The sequence below is a fragment of the Aedes aegypti genome, chromosome 1, assembly GCF_002204515.2.
Source record: "Aedes aegypti strain LVP_AGWG chromosome 1, AaegL5.0 Primary Assembly, whole genome shotgun sequence".
NCBI classification, from domain to species: Eukaryota; Metazoa; Arthropoda; class Insecta; order Diptera; family Culicidae; genus Aedes; species Aedes aegypti.
In genome coordinates this window covers 148,426,706-148,447,355 of record NC_035107.1, presented here as the reverse complement: position 1 = coordinate 148,447,355, position 20,650 = coordinate 148,426,706, and the positions used below count along the sequence as shown (strand labels likewise).

Below are 20,650 nucleotides of genomic sequence, written 5' to 3'. Positions count from 1 at the left end.
TTTAGACACCGTACCGAAAAAAAATAAAAAAAATTGTGGAAAAATCAAATAGATTCCGGAAAATACATGTGAAGTGTAATGAAAAGACTTTCAACTTTCTACTAATATGACTATAGACGTTAAAGTACATGCGTGATACTTTTCACAGGAGAAATCTAATGTTGTAAATTTTATCTAGTTTCAACATACAAGTTTATCGATATAGTAAACAAAAACTACTATTTCTAAAAATGTATATTGTGATGAAATACGTGTAATTATATGTTCCCCAACATATGAATTACAAATTTTAATAATATCAGCGTTATTGGCTGAAATATTTCATATATCATATATTTCCGTTTTGACCCAATCTCACCCCTTAGACCCATTGTCAACCCCATCGACGGTATGATATATAAAAACTGTATGCTTTAAAAACCCTGTAAAAAGGGGCCAAATTTCTTTTTTCGATTTTTAGTTCAATTCATAACGAAAGTTTCAAATGTTATGGTGGTTGGAATGGTATTCAAGTAAGAGACTTTCACTGCAAAATAGAAATCAATTAAGTTTTGTTGGGGGGCAACATGACGTAGTTGGCTACACGTTCGCTTCATAAGCGGATCGTCATGGGTTTGATTCCCAGCCCCCTCATCAAAAAATTTCGTCAATCCGCTCAAGAACAACACGAGTCCATCCGTCCAACGTCTGAAAGCGGACTGGCATCTTGACCCTCCTCTGAGCAAACGCTCAACTTTACCCAGATTAACACGGCAATCGACAAAAACGGCTATGAACAAATGGACCCCTCTTGGACTGAGAAAAGCATCCCTGCGTGCTCTTCTAGTAGGCTGTTGTAAAACGCTACCCAAAGAAACAATTGGTAGCTTTTAAGATACTTACGTGTTTAATACAAGCTGCATAGCAGCAACCATTGCTGAACATTTTTTTAGTTGAATCATTAACTGTATAAAATTAATTTCCGCTTATAAAAAAAGCTATTATTCCACTTGAACTTTGTGTTTTGAGTAAGAGCTGAATAAACCTCCGAAAGTGCAAATATAGTAGCTTTTGTTCTACAACACATACGAAGTTTAACAATTGACTGATTAAAAGCTTCTATAAGTTGTAGCCATCACATTAGTAGAATATTGAACATTTGATTAACAACAAATCGTACAAAAGTTTCAGTGTCTAATACTTAAAATGTTGACCAGCATGATTAGTAAAACTTATAAACAATGTGAATAACAGTATATGAGTATGCTTTTATTCAAGCAAAACATATTATGTCTTTTTATGTTATTTTCAAATGTTTCAAATCAAACCTAAGACATGTAGGCGACTATGGATCAACGAGGGTAAAGTTCGAATCACATTGGATCAAAAAGATCATAATTTAAATTTTCTAAATGTAGTGATCAGCCATCAACGATGCAGCTGAGAGCAACGTCGGGTACGTAGGACGGAGTCGACGGAACGATTGGTTCGACGAGGAGTGCCAGGAGGTTTTGAAGGAGAAGAATGCAGCGCGGGCGGTCATGCTGCAGCAAGGGACCCGGCAGAACGTGGAACGCTATAAACGGAAACGGCAACAGCAGACCCGCCTCTTTCGGGAGAAAAAACGCCGCCTGGAGGAGACGGAGTGCGAGGAGATGGAACAGCTGTGCCGGTCTCAGGAAACGCGTAGGTTCTATCATAAGCTCAACGCATCCCGCAACGGCTTCGTGCCGCGAGCCGAGATGTGCAGGGATAAGGATGGGAGCATTCTGACGGACGAGCGTGAGGTGATCGAAAGGTGGAAGCAGCACTTCGACGAGCACCTGAATGGTGCTGAGAGCACAGGCAATGAAGGACGGGACAACGGAGGAAATGCCTTCGTCAGTACTGCGGAAGATGGAAACCAACCAGCCCCCACTTTGAGGGAGGTTAAGGATGCCATTCACCAGCTCAAGAACAATAAAGCTGCTGGTAAGGATGGTATCGGAGCTGAACTCATAAAGATGGGTCCGGAAAGGCTGGCCATTTGTCTGCACCGGCTGATAGGCACAATCTGGGAAACAGAACAGCTACCGGAGGAGTGGAAGGAAGGGGTAATCTGCCCTATCTACAAGAAAGGCGACAAGTTAGATTGTGAGAACTTTCGAGCGATCACCATTCTAAATGCGGCCTACAAAGTATTATCCCAGATCATCTTCCGTCGTCTGTCACCTGTAGTAAACGAGTTCGTGGGAAGTTATCAAGCCGGCTTCGTTGACGGCCGATCGACAACGGACCAGATCTTTACTGTACGGCAAATCCTCCAAAAATGTCGTGAATACCAGGTCCCAACGCATCACCTTTTCATCGATTTCAAGGCGGCATACGACAGTATCGACCGCGTAGAGCTATGGAAAATCATGGACGAGAACAGCTTTCCCGGGAAGCTCACGAGACTGATAAGAGCGACGATGGAAGGTGTGCAAAATTGTGTGAAGGTTTCAGGCGAACACTCCAGTTCGTTTGGATCCCACCGGGGACTACGACAAGGTGATGGACTTTCGTGCCTGTTGTTCAATATTGCGCTAGAAGGTGTTATGCGGAGAGCCGGGCTTAACAGCCGGGGTACGATTTTTACGAGATCCAGTCAATTTGTTTGCTTCGCGGATGATATGGACATCGTCGGCCGAACATTTGAAAAGGTGGCAGACCTGTACACCCGCCTGAAACGCGAGGCAGCAAAAGTTGGACTGGTGGTGAATGCGGCCAAGACAAAGTACATGCTAGCTGGTGGGGCCGAGCGCGACAGGGCTCGCCTAGGTAGCAGTGTTACGATAGACGGGGATACGTTCGAGGTGGTCGACGAGTTCGTCTACCTTGGATCCTTGCTGACGGCTGACAATAACGTTAGCCGTGAAATACGGAGGCGCATCATCAGTGGAAGTCGGGCCTACTATGGCCTCCAGAAGAAACTGCGGTCAAAAAAGATTCACGCCCGCACCAAATGTACCATGTACAAAACGCTCATAAGGCCGGTAGTCCTCTACGGGCATGAAACGTGGACGATGCTCGAGGAGGACTTGCAAGCACTTGGAGTCTTCGAACGTCGGGTGCTTAGGACGATCTTTGGCGGTGTGCAGGAGAACGGTGTGTGGCGGCGAAGGATGAACCACGAGCTCGCCCAACTCTACGGCGAACCCAGTATCCAGAAGGTGGCCAAAGCTGGAAGGATACGATGGGCAGGGCATGTTGCAAGAATGCCGGACAGCAACCCTGCAAAGATGGTATTCGCTTCAGATCCGGTTGGTACAAGAAGGCGTGGAGCGCAGAAAGCTAGGTGGGCGGATCAAGTGCGTATCGATTTGGCGAGCGTGGGGCAGAACCGAGGATGGAGAGATGCGGCCACGAACCGAGTATTGTGGCGTGAAATTGTTGATTCAGTGTTATCTGTGTAGATGTTAACTAAATAAATGAAAAATGTAGTGATCATCATCTGCGACGTTATTGATATCAGAAATAGTTACTAATCATAGCATTTTTAATGATAATTGAAGAATAAATAATAATTTAACAATAATTACATGAAAGTAGTTACCCAACTAACAGTCCAGAGTCACAAATAAACATACATATTTAATTATTGTTGAATAATGGTGACAGCTGAAAAAATGCCCTTCACAATAGGCCTATTCAAATGACGTCTCAAATCAGCTGATCGGGAAGCACTTTGACATTTCTTCTATGAAAATGACAGGCCCGTGTTAGCACCGGTCCTCCACCGATGTAAACAAATGCATAGACGGATCTGCCACATGAAAAGGCCTATAGGCTAATATTTTCAAAGCTGAACGATCACTTCGACATCTGGTGGCTAGTAGGAGAACCGTCATAAAAGAGGTTGGGTTGAGAACGCACCGTGTGCACCATAGGAAGGAGCACACATATTATGTATCCGGTAGAAATCAAGACCAACATTTATTTATAATCATTGTTTTCTCGGGCCCCGTGCGTCGCAGCTAATATGTAAATAGTGCGCTGTGTTCATAAAAATCGTAAGAATGCAGCGCCACACTAAAAAACTGATTTCAAAATGCAGCGAGTTGAGGCGCGTCGCGAGTCTCACTGGCGCGATCCGGTTTGGTGGCGGTGCGACAATATTACACTTTTTCTCGAAATAGTTATGTTGTAGACGATCAGAGAGCATTGAAAAACATGATAAACTTTTTTTCCTTCCAAAATGTACAGATCCGGTCAGTGCTCGTGTACGATTTGTGGGATAAAATTGGTGTTTGGCTACATAGGTTATAAACTTCCGGATTCATTGTTTGTGGCTAAATTTGTTGTGAAATCATGCGTATCGCAAGAATGAAGGGTCAAAATGATTATGCCAATGGAAAATAGTTAAATAATTAATTGATTATGAGCTAATTTTTGGGTCAAAAATTTGAATTTTGGACGTAAACAAACATTTTCAATGACATTTCTCTCCTTCTTACCTAGCGACCTCTATGCTGGTGGCGCATTAAATTTGCCTATAGATTGACTGATCAACAAAAGTCAAAAAAGTTGAAATTCAGCGTGACATAATTTGTGTACCATCCCTTGATAGTTTTCAACGTTCTTAGTAATCGGTAAAATAGATCAATTAATGGTCGCAGTGGTTCACATTCCAACAAAAAAAAAAATCGGTATAATGAATGACAATGGATCATTGAAGGTAGTTTTTGTCAGTGCTCACCGCATCAAAACAAAGGCACCACTATATATGGGATTTAACAGTGTGGCAGCATTGCTGTTCTGTCAAACACACAAGGCTACGGTGGCGCTATACACTACCCGCCATAAGTATGGAATCGCATCATCTAGTATTGCAACACCTTATTTGAATATTGCAGCACCCCGAAAAGTTTATCATCACCCGTAAACTATTTCACTAATGACGCAATATCTTGGAAACCTTACTTTCTAGAAAGCTGCGGTCTTCAGCAAAGTTGTTCAGAAGCCTTACGGCGTTCATCAGCTGAAAATTTTAATGCGCCATTTTGCCGCTACGTGGCGCTAGTGTGCATGTAATTTGGTCACATTCTAGCAGGCTCTAACTCATGAACCTGACCTCCTAGAACGTTCGTGTTTTCAGCAAAGTTGTTCAGAAGGTTAAAAGCAATGTCAGGCAGCACTGATTGGTTAGCAATTTTGACACTACGTGGCGCTAGTGTGCATGTAATTTGATCATATTCTAGCAGGCTCTAGCTCATGAACCTGACAACCTAGAACGTTCGTGTCTTCAGCAAAGTTGTTGAGAATCTTGAAAGCAATGTGAGGCAGCACTGATTGGTAAGCAATTTTGCCGCTACGTGGCGCTAGTGTGTGTGTAGTTTGAACATATTCTAGCAAGCTCTAACCCATGAGCCTGACCTCCTAGAACGTTCATGTTTTCAGCAAAGTTGTTCAGAAGATTAAAAGCAATGTTAGGCAGCACTGATTGGTTAGCAATTTTGCCACTGCGTGGCGCTACCCGAGCAAAGCTTGAGATCATATTGAAAACTAATTTTGTTGTTGTGATGTCGCGTATTTTGATAACTCAGTTTGTTGTCATTTTGGTCGTTTTAACGGTTAAAATATCAAAACTGAGAGCAGAAAAATGTTCCCATGATATCCAATTGAAAACTCTTTTTGCTGTCAGTGAAAGCAAATTGAAAACAGTTTCTGCTATCATTGAGAGCAAATTGAGAACTCATTGAGATATACATATTTTTGATTGATATTGAAATGTGGCTGTGACTAGATAAATGCTTTATTTTTATATTCTCATAGTATTTAAACATGTAGCACGAATACATTTATAATTAAATAAAACAGATATAAACAAAAATTTAAAATGATAGCAAAACGAAAACAAAATATGATATCGAATATTTCATTGATAAATTGATATCAAATTATGATATCAACTTGATGCTGAAAACAATATATGTTTTCAACTTGCTTTCATTTTGATGTTGGACTTTGCTCGGGTAGTGCGCATGTACTTTGATCATATTCTAGCAGGCTCTAGCTCATGAACCTGACCACTTAGAATATTCGTGTCTTCAGCAAAGTTGTTCAGAAGCTTAAACGCAATGTGAGGCAGCACTGATTAGTTTGAAATTTTGCCGCTACGTGGCGCTAGTGTGCATGTAATTTGGTCACATTCTAGCAGGCTCTAGCTCATGAACCTGACCATTTAGAACGTTCGTGTCTTCAGCAAAGTTGTTCAGAAGCTTTAAAGCAATGTGAGGCAGTACTGTTTGGTTAACAATTTTGCCGCTACGTGGCGCTAGTGTGCATGTATGACTCAACTGTAAGGCAATTTTTCGCGTAGAAACGTTTGCCTTATGGAGTGTAGTAACCTATGAACGTTTTTTAGAATTTGTTGTTTTCCATAAACATTTGTTCTGAGAAGATTTCTTCAAACATGGACGTTTTTTAGAAACATTGCTTGTTATTTTTAGAACCGTGATCTTTCGGTCTGTCTAATCGAGCTTTACTATTATGCTCTCCGCATAGCTTGTGACGCTGGATTGCACGAACTACGGTATATTGATTAACACAAACTGTATTTGCAATGTTACGCGTGGAGAATCCTTTCAAGTGTAAAGCAACGATGGTACAACGGTTTTTAAATGGAATTTCAGCCCTTCGACACTACATTTAATTCAATTCAACACCAAATGAAATCACACAAAGCTTCGTGTGATTTACCCGGCATTAGAGGTGAAACTAATTTGACACAACCTCGTACGTACTGTCGTCTTGATTGATGCGGGCTGCATGAACTTCTCTGTTTTCACTCACACTATCAGGATCCCGATTGTTTAGTGAGTGTGTGTTTGTGTTCTATATGAATCATTACATTATGCCATACAGTTCGAAGATCAAATCCAGTGCTGGGAATGGTAATACAGTACTGACCCGATATTGTCAGCCCCCGATTTTGTCTGCCCCCGATTTTGTCTAGCCCCGATTTTGTCAGCTTTTTGACCCGATTTTGTCAGCCTATTTTAAATTTGTCAAAAAATTGTTATCGTTTTGTTTTACCACGTTTACATTAAAATTGATGTTGATGTTTGATGTCATGCACGCATGGGCGTAGCCAGAGGGGGCAATGGCAATGCCTTTTATTAAGTGTTAAAAATCGATATAACCAATATAAAGGAGGGGGGAGCCCCTGATAAAACTGAACTAGCTACGCCCATGTCCATCGCCCTCTTAAAAATCCATGTAACCGTGTAACACGTCAAAACTTGAAAAACAGGAACAAAATAAAATGACCCGATTTTGTCAGGTTTCTCATTTTGTCAGCCTAAAATTCATCGAGGGGCTGACAAAATCGGGTCCTTACTGTAGTAGCAGGCTTGAATTTCGAGAAAATCACGTGGCTCTTTCCAGTACAGTAGTTCAAAAACATGAATCTCATCAAGTACCGTTTTGTCTCAAATTCCGAACAGACTCATATTCCGAACACTCGGTTTTTGTATGGCGATTTGGTTGAAATGTTTCGCTGAAATATGTCACCAAATAACAAGGAAATGGCAGTCAAATGCAATTCAATTTTAACGTCTCCAATATAATTTATTCCGCGAGAATAGTGATGATTCTCTGGTTTGAGACCACTAGAACAAGCTCAGATAAAATTATTTGCGAAATTATTCATTTGAATACGATTTATTCGTGCTGTTCGGAATTTGAATCAAGGTGTTCGGAATATGAGACAGAATAAACACAGTGTTCGGTATTTGAATCAAAATGTTGTAACTTACTTTTACGTGAAAACAATACTAAAACTTACTAAATCAACATTATTATCGGTGCACCCAACAGCTAACAGTTGGACTTTGCGAAGAAATTGAAATTAACACTAATATCAGCCAATTTATGTCAATCAGATGCATTTGAAGTCACTGTTGGCCTTAAGTGTTCGGAATATGAGTCAGAACGGTACCCTATTTTGGGTGCATGAATTTTCTAAATCATAAATGTCATTGAAAGCTCCAAATGCGGGAAATGCAGCGGGAAGTAGAACATTTATCTACAGTAATTTTGGGTTGCCCTTAGCAACGGGTATTTTGCTATTTTCGAGGCTTTTTGCCTACAACAGCGATGGGCGTAAGTTTCACTGGCTTCGCTGACTGTGATTTGCTTTGCTTGGCTACTGTAGAGTGGATTTCAAGATTTTTCCCAACTCTGATAAAATCCATGGATGTAGACAGCAAGGGTTTTTGCTACTGAGTCAAATCAAAAGATTAACATGTTCAGCTGCCCTTTGTTAATGCAGTAGCAAAATTCATCCTTAAAAATTGCAACATTTCAAATGTTGTGAGACATGAATATTTTGGGTGGTGAGGATCACGGGAAAAGTATATTTAGATATTCTGAATACAGACTGGTAACATGGTAACGTCTGTGCCTACAATGCAAAGCCATGCTGAAAAATCTAAGATCTTAAAAAAGTCAATAAATATGGAAGTCCCCATAAAACACTAAGGTTAGAAGCAGGCTCATCATAGTGAGGACGTTAATACCAAAAAGAAGAATAATACACTCTAGGTGTGGCAAAGAATGAATCAAATGTTGCACGTTCTAAATTCCATACGTTTAGCTATAACTTTGTTAAAAATACTTCCCAGATCATCAAGGTAATCGAAATTGCCTAATTTAGTATGCTTAAGATTACCACATGCAAAAGCGTGGTGCTTCTAATTCCTCTCACGTTTTTCTACCACTTAGCTGAGGACTTTCTTTGTGATCTTGATCATGCAATATTGTTTACTCAAAAAAAAAAAAAAATAGAATTGCACCAAACAGTGCTGCGTTCAGTTGCTCTTAGTCTCTAAAACAACTAAATAATAAATACAGAAATATTTCTAACCAATCAGTGCTGCCTCACATTGCTTTTAACCTTCTGAACAACTTTGCTGAAGACACGAACGTTCTAAGTGGTCAGGTTCATGAGCTAGAGCCTGCTAAAATATGTTCAAATTACATGCACACTAGCGCCACGTAGCGGCAAAATGGCACATTAAAAATTTCAGCTGATGAACGCCGTAAGGCTTCTGAACAACTTTGCTGAAGACCGCAGCTTTCTAGAAAGTAAGGTTTCCAAGATATTGCGTCATTAGTGTAATAGTTCACGGGTGATGCTAAACTTTTTGGGGGGTGCTGCAATATTCAAATAAGGTGTTGCAATACTAGATGATGCGATTCCATACTTATGACGGGTAGTGTATATGCTTTCCATAGCGGCAGTTTTGGTTATTTTAATGATCCATTTGTACAGCAGACGAGAATCACTTTCAACCACGTATTTATTTCGGTGAACATATTGAAAGAAATCTCGTTCCATATTTTACGTTCTCTAGGCTATAAACTTCCAAAGTGTATTGAAATTCTATTTGAGGATCCTTTGAACATTCTAAATATAAGTTTAATGCGTCTAGGCTTACCAGAAGAATATTTCAGAAAGGAAGACATAATGCTATACTGGCTTTGAAAAAGGAGGACGTTTCAAAAATTTGTCACACCAGAACAAAAATTTATATTGTTGCTCATTGAAGATAAATTCCATAGGAATTATCTAAAACGGATTTTTTTCTCTTTCAGTTCATTGTTGAATAAATAAGTAAATGAATGGACCTGAATGTCTCATTTTTTCATATATTTTTTTCCTAAGATACAAGAGAGGGGCCCAGATAGCCGTAGCGGTAAAACGCGCAGCTATTCAGCTAGACCAAGCTGAGGGTCGTGGGTTCGAATCCCACCGGTCGAGGATCTTTTCGGGTTGGAAATTTTCTCGACTTCCCAGGGCATAAAGTATCATCGTACCTGCCACACGATATACGCATGCAAAAATGGTCATTGGCATAGTAAGCTCTCAGTTAATAACTGTGGAAGTGCTCACAAGAACACTAAGCTGAGAAGCAGGCTCTGTCCCAGTGGGGACGTAACGCCAGAAAGAAGAAGAAGAAGAACAAGAGAGGGTTCATTCACATATTTCATAACGCTGAAAATGACCATTTTTGACACCCACCCACCCCCTCGTAACGCATTTTGTATGAATATTTTTCGAATTTTGTATGAGCTGTAACATTTTAAGGACACCCACCCACCCCCTTCAGCGTTATGAAATTTGTGAATAGACCCAGAGGGCGTTAGCTTGCTGGATAACTTTACCCCAACATAAGATAATTAAAATACATTCACTGCAAGTGAAAAACAAATTTATTGAAACTCCAAAAGCATCTCAACCCTAGATAGCAAAAAAGGAACGTTGTTTACTGAACATGTGCAGCAAGATAACAAATTAGAGTTTAAGAAGGATTTTAAAGACTTATGAAATGTTATCTTCAAAGGAAACCAAAAATACTTTTCAAACTCGACTCTGGGTTGGGTGACAGAAAATCGAAAGACAAAACGTCGAAAGGACAAAAACGTTGAATGAAAAAAATGGAAGAAAACGAGAAGAATGATTTTCTTCCGGAAGAATAAATAATTCACTATGTGTCAAACATTGTGCAATCGACCACAATGTGAATAAACTTATCTGAAAAACATTTCGGTGTTGAAAAATGAATGCTTTCGACGTTTTGTCCTTTCGTCGTTTTGTATTTTTCGACGTTTTGTCTTTCGATATTTTGGCCCTAAACCATCCCTTTGGGTTCCGCCTTTCTGTAAAAAAAAACTGTAATACAAAAAACCGTAGAAAATTTATTTAAATGTTATTATACTTTGTAAAAAAAAAACATTATTCAAAGAATTTGGTAGTGATTTACATTGATTGATTGTAGATTGATGCTAATGCAATAGCTCTAGACCTATCTCTCCTGAATCTAAGTCTTGGCTATGAAGTTTTTCTTAAATTGACTCAACCTTTGATCAAAATTAAATTTCTTCCAATTAGCTCGAGAATAGGTAATCAGAAAATAAATGGGTATGAAATTGAATATACGATTAATTTGAAAAGGAGGACATTTTCAGACCAAAGGAGGACGGGAGGATACATGGTCAAAAAGGAGGACATGTCTTCCCAAAGGATACCATCTGGTAAGCCTAAATGCGTCTCAGTGGCTTCATTTGAAGGTGCGCAACTGCATCATCATTTTCTAACGTCCATTTCATGCGTTTGAATGCCTTCCTTTTCATTTTGAGCAGTCGTATTAAAGGTTGACTTAATCATTCAGGATAATGCGTGACTCTTTTCGTTGTTTACACTACAGCATTGTGCAGTAATACGGACTATAATACGATCATCCAAAACAACTTAATTCGCATTGATCGCTTCTATAACTTTATTTTGTTGCTAGAACTTATGATTTCAGTGGCTCATTAGGCTAAACATTTAAATATTGCGCAGTTCCCACCTTATTGGACCCCGCACTTCAGAAGAGGCGGGCAAGAAAAGGCAGTGAATCGGTTTCGCGCCAACGAAAATTGTTTACGTTTTAGCAAAAGCAGGTGCTCTCAGCAGGGTTGCTAGTTTGTTTGTTTTGTTTCACGAAAACTTGCTTGTAAAACATTTGTAAAAGTATGTCAGCCACTTGAAAAAGGCTCGTTCGATTATAATTCATTGTGGCAATGATGCAGTCAAGTGCAAATCTGCATTTGGATAGAAAAACCAGTGTAATTTATTGCGTAAATGTACATTTGAAGAACTTTTGGATATGGATCCATTTGCATGGAAACATATTTGGAACCACTGCTTGGTGACTTTCAAAGTGCAATACACAACTTTCCCAATAATCCATTTATCAAAGCAAAGCACAATACTTCTGCTTGCCGATCAGGAAACTCAAACTCTTTTCTCTCACGATTCCAGTCATTAAAATTGATCTGGCTTATAACTTCTCCCATCGCTCAAACAAAATTTCTATTTTCACCCATAGATACATTTTGTCTCATTGTTTTGGATTTCTGCCCATTTCCGTCAGAATCCATTTTTCGGCTCTCTGCCTTTGTCCATCAGAAATCGTCGCCCATGTCTGTCGGAGATTACTGTTCAAATCTTTTCATAAGATCTCTGTCTCTCTCAGATATCTATTCATTTTTATTCTATAAATTTAAATTTCATCACCTTAATTCTACCAACTACGCCATTGCAGTAAATTAAGAAGCGTCTATGCGATCCAAGATTAGACCAATAACTGACAGAATGTTTGTTTTTCGGTTCCTGTTCCGGTCTAATCTTGGATCGCATAGACGCTTCTTAATTTACTACAATTTATATTGAGAATAGTTGAATCCTTTTGCATATATATATATATATATATATATATATATATATATATATATATATATATATAAATGAAAATGGAATGGTGTTTGTATGTCACGAAATGGCTAACGCACGGGTCAACAGATTTGAATGATTCTTTCTCCGTTTTGTTTGTCAAGGGTTTCGACGTTTTTGTGTGTATAAAAATACCAAGGTATTCACTGGGAAGGTCGAAAAATGAGCGTGAACGAAATTGTCATTTTGTTTGGGACAATCCATACCCAAGAAACATTTGCCTATTTTATAATCATTTATAAAGCAATTTTTCACAACTACATACTGAAATGTTGCTTTATTAAATTACTTTGCAGCTGCTACGCACACATTGTTCAAGCAAATCTGGCGAAATTATTAGGCTACTTATCATTTAGTGATTGTAATCATATATTGTAATGATTTTTATGCAGGTTTCACTTAGCCTAATAAGGACTGTTGATTTAACAACGCTAATTTAACAAACGACATTATTGCAGTTTAATTCAGCATCATGCTTAACAACATTTTAATCATTTCCATGTGAAGCCTTTGTTCAGGCGTTGCTCACACAAATTTGGAGAAGTTATAAAGCGTGTCGTTGTATATTGGCTTAATTCTACAACTTCAAAGTCACTTTATAAGCATTTATCTCAGCTTTTATTCAACTGCCACAAATTGAAAACAAATAAATGATCAAAAATCGCTCAACACCGTACTTCAAATGCAGTGTATATTTTTACCATGAATTAATAACCACTTCTAATAATAACCTGGGTACTGGATTCAAACTCGAGACCTTCCCATCGTCAGCGGTATACCTTGCCATCCCTGAATTCATTCATTCTTGTAGCTCATGATTGAGCTTCTATTCAACAATGTCTAATCAACACGTGCTATGCTGATCAACAACTGAACAAGCGCATTACTTCTGGTGATGTTCAGTACTGCTGCAAGCTGAATTCAGTCGGCTACTTTTGGCGCACAGTGAGAAAATGTATGTCAATACTGGTCAAAAATAAAGTTTATTCACAAAGTAAAACAGTCTGAAATGATTAATCGAATTTCAACTATAAGTTTTAACTTGTTAAAACTTTAATTTAATTAATAAACTATACTAAAAACCATTTATTCCATATATTATATTTTTGTTAGGTTAATATTTTAAACATTTGTCGTATTTTTTCTATCTATTAAGCATTATAGAAATATAAAATAGATTCCAATCATTTGTTTTTCAAAATAATCCTATATCAGAAGACTGATTCAAAATATTTTCTAAACATAATTGAATGATTGTATTGAGAAAGTATCAGTTATGATTGTATCCAATATATTTTTATATATTAGTAAGTAAGCGGCTAAAAGCCACTCAAATAGAGATAAATAATAATAATATTAGTAAGTTGAACATTGCAGGAATACAACGCAATTTTTAGATATTTTGTCCATTTTTCGAAAGTTTGGCTATGGTGTGACCTCCTTCGTAAGGCTTATTTGTTGCTGTACAATGTGTTTATTAATCGTTATTTTGGCCCACTTTGGATTAACTACTCGGATCATATATACTGGTTCGCGACTAAAAATGGGTGAACCAACGTGGGACGTTCGATTTTTGACCAACTTCACCGCGTCGCGAGTCGCTATAATGCGCATCTATGCTCTCCACCGTGTGCATTATGCGCACTATTGAGAATCGACTCGCGGCACGGCGAAGTTGGTCAAAAATCGAACTTCACACGTTGGTTCACCCATTTTTAGTCGCGAAGCAGTATATCTATGTTGAATTAGGATTTTATAAAATACCTAATCAGCTTTTAATCATGTTCATGTTAAGGTGAAGATAAATCGAAGCCAAACCTCAAATTTTCAAGAGCACAAATCTGAAGAACCAAACATGCGTTAAAGCTGAAAACCTAATCGATTGGTCACTAGCTGCTCGTGACAAATCGATTAAGATTTTAGGTCAAACGGGTGTTCAGTTCTTCAGATTTGTGCTTTTGAAAATTTTGAGTTTGGCTTCGATTCATTTTCACCTTAAGCATGGAAACAGCTGAAGTGCGAAGCAACCAAAACGATAGTTCGTCTCCTATACATCTGTTTACACAAATATATTTGTTTGGTGGAATATTGACTCTTTAATAGAAGGAAAAATGACTTGTTCAACTTATTCGTAAAACAATCTTGACAAGTCGACAGAGAAAAGTTTAATAAAGTTTAATAAGCGTTGATTCAACTATTATTCATTCCAATGAAAAATATTGAACATTGACTCAAATTTGGATCTAAATAGCAGATCTTCTCACAAGGAAAGGTCACGATGGTGTTACACGGGGTTTTCAACCGGACTATTTTTGTTAGATTCTACATGTCGAAATATGAAAAACCACAAAGCCTTTCGGGTGATGGGCCAGTGATGTAGCCAGGAGGGGCTCTGAAAGGGGCAATTTTGTATATATATTACTAATTGGAAATTTGACAAAAATATTTTTTTAGTATCTATTGTGATGGTAGAGAACAGAATTGACATTAATGTATGTTAAAAATGTATTTTCATGCCATTGGCGTAACTAACATGGAATATTAATACCAAAACAAATTTGGTTTCATTAGAATAGTATACCAATACTAAACCCATCCCGATTGTGCCTGTGGCATGGAAAATACATTTTAAACATACATTAATGTAAATTCTGTTCTCTACCATCACAATATATATTAAAAAAAATTTTGTCAAATTTCCAATGAGCTTAATAATATAATATACGTACAAAATTGCCCCTTTCAGAGCCCCTCCTGGCTACACCACTGGCCCATCACCCGAAAGGCTTTGGGGTTTTTCATATTTCGACATGTAGAATCTAACAAAAATAGTCCGGTTGAAACCCCCGTGTAACACCATCGTGACCTTCCCTTGTAAGCAACCAATATTAGCTGGTGTGGAGACCGTCGAAAATCTGAGAGTGACCCTTATTTGTACAGGGAAGACCATGTTTTGTTGTTCTTGTTAGAAGATTTGGAAGAGGTCTGTTTGACCCTCATGCAATTTTGACAGTTTACATCGGCCTTGTAAAATTTAGTCCTAAAATGTTTAATGAATTTTTGTTTTTATTTGATAATACCGCAGACAGACGTTCAAGTTAGACTCAGCCACTTGTGTAAAAACATGGCCGCCACAAATCGCCAAGTGGCAATCAGCTAACAGATGGCGTTAGTGGCGTATGCGTCCCGCCACCACCCCGATCACATTTCGTTGACAGCACGACACACAACCGCTCCCACAGCCGGCGTGCTCAACGCTAAAAACTATGTACCTTTGTTTTGGGCTGGGTGGGTGATGTTCCCTTTTGGATCCAATTTCTCATGTAAAAATCAATAAAATCCATTGTAATTTTTACCACAAGTTGGCATTCCATTTACTCACAGATTCATGCTAGTATAACACCCTTGAATGATCGTTACTCATGTAAAATAAATGGGCGTGAAAGTATCACAATTGTGTGAATCATTTTTGAAGTGATTGTTTTGATAGTTTTGTTCAGTGGGTGGTGGACTGGGTGGTAAGCGAGAAGATGAAGCCACGTGCTTTTACAAACTGTCACTGTACTGCAGCAATTTGCTCCCTAGGTGACACCACGGTAGAATTTACACAGGAATTTTGAATAAATTTGTTCCTGCTTAAACGTCTGTCTGCGATAATACCAAAGAGCATGTTCTTGCAAATACTTTAGCATTTTTTCTAGCCCAAATAACGGCTCTAACATTTTTAAACTTCAATTTTAAAAATGGTTCCAAATATAAATCTTGACACTTGTGATCATGTTTAACATTCACTTTTTCTACAAAAATGCCACAGGGCTTATAGTTTCAACACTGGGGTTGTTCCTATCTGACATTTCAATAGAAATAATAAACCATAGAAGAAGAATGTCGCTGGCGTCGCTGTCGGAACATCTTTTGCTGGCGGAGAAAGGCGGGGCTATAAATGTCAACGCGAAAATGTATGCAGTTTGACACTCATGTACCCAACATGTTTCTGAGCGAGAACAAAGGGAACACCAGCGACATTCGTCCTCTATAGTTTTCTATCTCTATTGACATTTCAGAAGGGACACGGAAAACAAAATATACCCAAAATTTAAGTTTAAACCAAGGGGTTTAAATTGGAACAGGGCTTTAGGACCCTATTCAGGCTAGTATTTGATAGTGTGGTTTGCAGGCCGCAATATACTGGTTAGATTCAACGCTTGGACGGAGCTCAGAAGAAATTCGTGAAGTTAGATCTTCGAAATCTACCGTGGTCAGGATGTGATATGATAAGATATCTAAATCTTTGTGAGTTTTTCGATTTGGGCTCAATATTCACGTGACACAGTATTCTTTACAAAGCTTTTGGCAGGACAACATGCAATCGAAGATATTAGACGAGAAAATTCAGTTCCACTCGAACGCCTCAAATTTATCTTATGAGCCTACGTTTCGATTCATACGCAAAAATGCGTGATTTCAATGGATATGGCACCAAATCTGATTTAAAATAAGTTAAGGTTGTATTACCCTGAGCAATTGCAGTACTTAATATTTGTGTACTATTGTTATATATTACCACAGATAAATATTATTGATCATCTTATGTTTTTTTAGAGACCGGCGGCGGTCGTACGCCCGCAGCCGTTACAGCGAACTGACACCCGCAGGATGAAATGAATGGAAAAACTTTCCCGCCCAAATTGAAAGCACGTGGTTTTCGTAGAATGACAGTAGTGTATCTATGTATTAGTGATAAATATCAAGAGCAACTGAACACAATGAGTGTGCTTGCTGTCTAGTGGATGTACTGTGTTTGGAAGTTGGAGGTTCTGTATGATCAGTGATCGCTGCGTTTATATTTGGAGACATGGGCAGATAATCGCCATAATTGGATTTATCTTGAGACAGACAATACTGTGTGCGTTTGAAACGCAAATATCAAATGCGAGAACGCCAGATGCGGTAAGATTTTTCATAAGAAAGGCGAAGTCAAAGATTGAGTTATTAAGCAAGGTTGGTGATGATATGGATCTTGGTTGCTAAGTATCCCTTGATAACTTTGTGTAACCGCATTTGAAGCCAAGTTAGACAAGATTTACACGTCAAATTCAAACTGCAATATCATTATATTTTTAGGATAATTTTTTTGGTAAAGGATTAATCCTACATTCCATGTAAATAAATAAATATTCGGACTAAATATGGTGCATGCATATCAAAGTAAGAAAGACAAAATAAACATATAATTCTATTGAAAAAGAATAGGAAGATGGAAGAAAGTAAGGAAGTAATGGACCAATGCACGAGTTCATCATTTGATGTTTGAGCGGTGCCGTGTTATTTACGTGACCATGGCAACTAGTGAATTTGGCACCGCTCAAACGTCAGATAAGTGAACTCGTGCATCGGTCCATAAGATGCTATCAAATGATGAATTCAGGAAACATCGTATGATAAGCAGGCTTTGAAAATTTGAGTATAGCAACCAAAAAACAAACATTCTGTCAGTTATTGGTCTAATCTTGGATCGCATAGACTCTTCTTAATTTACTTGATATTTCTGTAGAAACGTCTACAAGACGTAATAATATAACATATATGCTACCAATCGAACGAGCACTGTATGGAAAACAGGAAGGATTGTGCATAATGATACATAATGAAAGCAGAATGAAAAACAGGATTCGTCCCAGTTGGGATGTAATGCCGTAAAGAAGTGACCAGCAAACCATTTGATTACAATGTGCATAGAAAGGCCACGTCACAGTTAGGATTAGGAAAAATTTGTTCTAAGACATGGATCTGCCTCATTGTACAATCAGACGTATCTGTTATCAGTCATAATCTAATGCCTTTAGATTGAATTTGATTCAGAAATCAATAAAAAAAATAACTTACCACGGATAACGTTGTGATTACACATGCCGTCGTGTAAGCCCGCGTAACAATCGGAATCTGGAAATACTCCTGGCGCAACGTTTGATATGCCATGGCAGAATTCTGATATATTGTTCAACCAGTGCCAAATATTTTATTTCTAAACCATTTAATATTAGAAAATTTAGTGATTAGCGGTACAAAAATAAAACTATGATGATGAATAATGCATTGATTGCAGTTGTCAACATACGAAATGTAAATATGCCACTTTTGACAATTGGAGCAATGCATGACTTCAGCAATTTGACGTTTTCCCTGTACCGGCTTTACTGTAATCGTAAATAACACGGCACAGCTCAAACGTCAACGAGTGAACCAATGCATTCATCCTACACTGAAAACTGGATGGTGTCGAAATCATTTTTCCGCAAGCAGCGCCTTCTATGTTTTCAACAGAGCGCAATGAGAATATATACTAAAGGCCCAAACGCAATGATAGCGGAACGGCAACGGAATGCGGAACCGGTTCGCCAGCATGAACTACAACATGCTTGTCGACTTGGTGTTGATTCTCTTTCATTCGTTGATGGGTCAGTCGAGATAGGGTGGTTCATGCTGGCGAACCGGTTCCGCATTCCGTTGCCGTTCCGCTATCATTGCGTTTGAGCCTTAAGGGTCTGTCTCAATTGCGTTGTTAAAATTAGTCCGAACTTAAATTTGACAGTTCGTAAATTATTTCCCGACCAATCAATCAATGAACTGTCAAATTTAATTTTCGTCTGGTCCAATTCGACAACGTCGCCGATTCAGAAATTTTCAACACCAGTGCAGGCAAGTTAACACAAAATATCATCAAAATGTTATTTAAAGATCAGCTTCTAAAGGCCCAAACGCAATGATAGCGGAACGGCAACGGAATGCGGAACCGGTTCGCCAGCATGAATCACACCATCTCGACTGAGCTGTCAACGAATGAAAGTGAACCAACACTGAGTCAATTAGTATTTCATAGTTCATGCTGGCGAACCGGTTCCGCATTCCGTTGCCGTTCCGCTATCATTGCGTTTGGGCCTTAATTCTTGAATTTACTTCATTTCATGTTCTGCTCTACAAGTTTGCAGCTGCTGACCCTTCAGCCCCAAACGCAATGATAGCGGAACGGCAACGGAATGCGGAACCGGTTCGCCAGCATGAACTATAATCAGCTTGTAGACTCAGTGTTGATCCAATTTCATTCGTTGTCAGCTCAGTCGAGATGTTGTGATTCATGCTGGCAAACCGGTTCCGCATTCCGTTGCCGTTCCGCTATCATTGCGTTTGGGCCTTTCTTCTTCGTCTTCTTGGCATTACGTCCTCACTAAGAAAGAACCTGCTTCTCAGCTTAGTGTTTATTGAGCACTTCCTCAGTTATTAGCGATCTTGAAAACTTCTTAAAATGCTTGTAGATCGTCGCAGCTACTTCTAATCGTTTTGGTGTCTGCTGCGTGATTATTCCTCATTGTTCAATACATAGTCGCACAGCGTTTTTCAAGATCGTCAGCGCGAGAATTTTTCGCGCCATGCTTAAATATATAGCATAGTCAGGATGAGTACAAAATTTAGGATGGCCAAATATTATCCCCTCCCCCAACACATCAACGATTCTAGCTTGAGTTTCAGTCCTACACAGCGAAATACCTGTTAGTATAAGGCACTGCACTGTTAGTTCCTCATGAAACACTTTTCGGACTGAAATTAGAAAAGCGTCTAAAAGCCCGACAGCCCCTTTGAATCCGTGATCTCCATAATCACACATTTCCATGAATAATCTCAAATTTTACATTTCTTTACAATTATTCGACTGGAATAAGAATTGAGAGTCAAAAATTGTTTCTAATCAGAAATCAGATAACCTGTTTTGGCGAATTTATTGTTTCTGACAAATTTTCCGGGAAAAGTTTATTTATGATTTTTTTAAATAATGTAGAGTTGCAAAACTAATTACTTAGGGCATTTTTTGAATATATTTATGGAGGTGTTAACACCTCCAATACCAATTGGAGGGTAAATTTTCAATGGTGATTGTAGACGGATATCTTTTAATGTTCGTGGATACATTTTAGAACATTATGGCGAAATTCCTTGCAAAATTAAAAAAAGGAATCTATTGTGAACCTTGTAGCAGAATTCATGTAATAAATATAACATCATTCAAACGTTCATCCCGGTTCTCGTTAAAAAAATCTCGACCAGAAAGTTCAGCCAAGAATGGTTTCCCATATTTGTCCCGATTGCCACCAAAAATTCCTCAAAAAGCCCGACAATACATTTACTTTCGGACAGGAATATCAGAGGAATTTACCTGATTTTTTCCAGGAAGAGCCAAAGATTCCTACCTTTTAATTTCCAGTTTAACGAAGTTGATGTCTTTAAAAATCTGTGAAACATTATTGGTTTGCTGTTTGAACTTGAGGAGCTAGACCAGTTTGTACTTTCTTTATCATTAATTCACTAAACTAGTGA

At 38.6% G+C, this 20,650-nt stretch overlaps 1 protein-coding gene across 1 annotated transcript in view; it reads right to left on the bottom strand.

Annotated features, from left to right (window-relative positions):
- The window catches only part of LOC5570619 (derlin-2), a 46,786-nt gene extending 28,380 nt beyond the window's left edge, over window positions 1-18,406 (bottom strand). Inside the window, exon 1 of the mRNA XM_021850691.1 lies at window positions 18,167-18,406. Coding sequence (XP_021706383.1) covers window positions 18,167-18,259 — 93 coding nt within the window. The 5' untranslated portion in view covers window positions 18,260-18,406. The remainder of the gene's footprint in view (window positions 1-18,166) is intronic.
- Window positions 18,407-20,650: the final 2,244 nt, after the last annotated feature.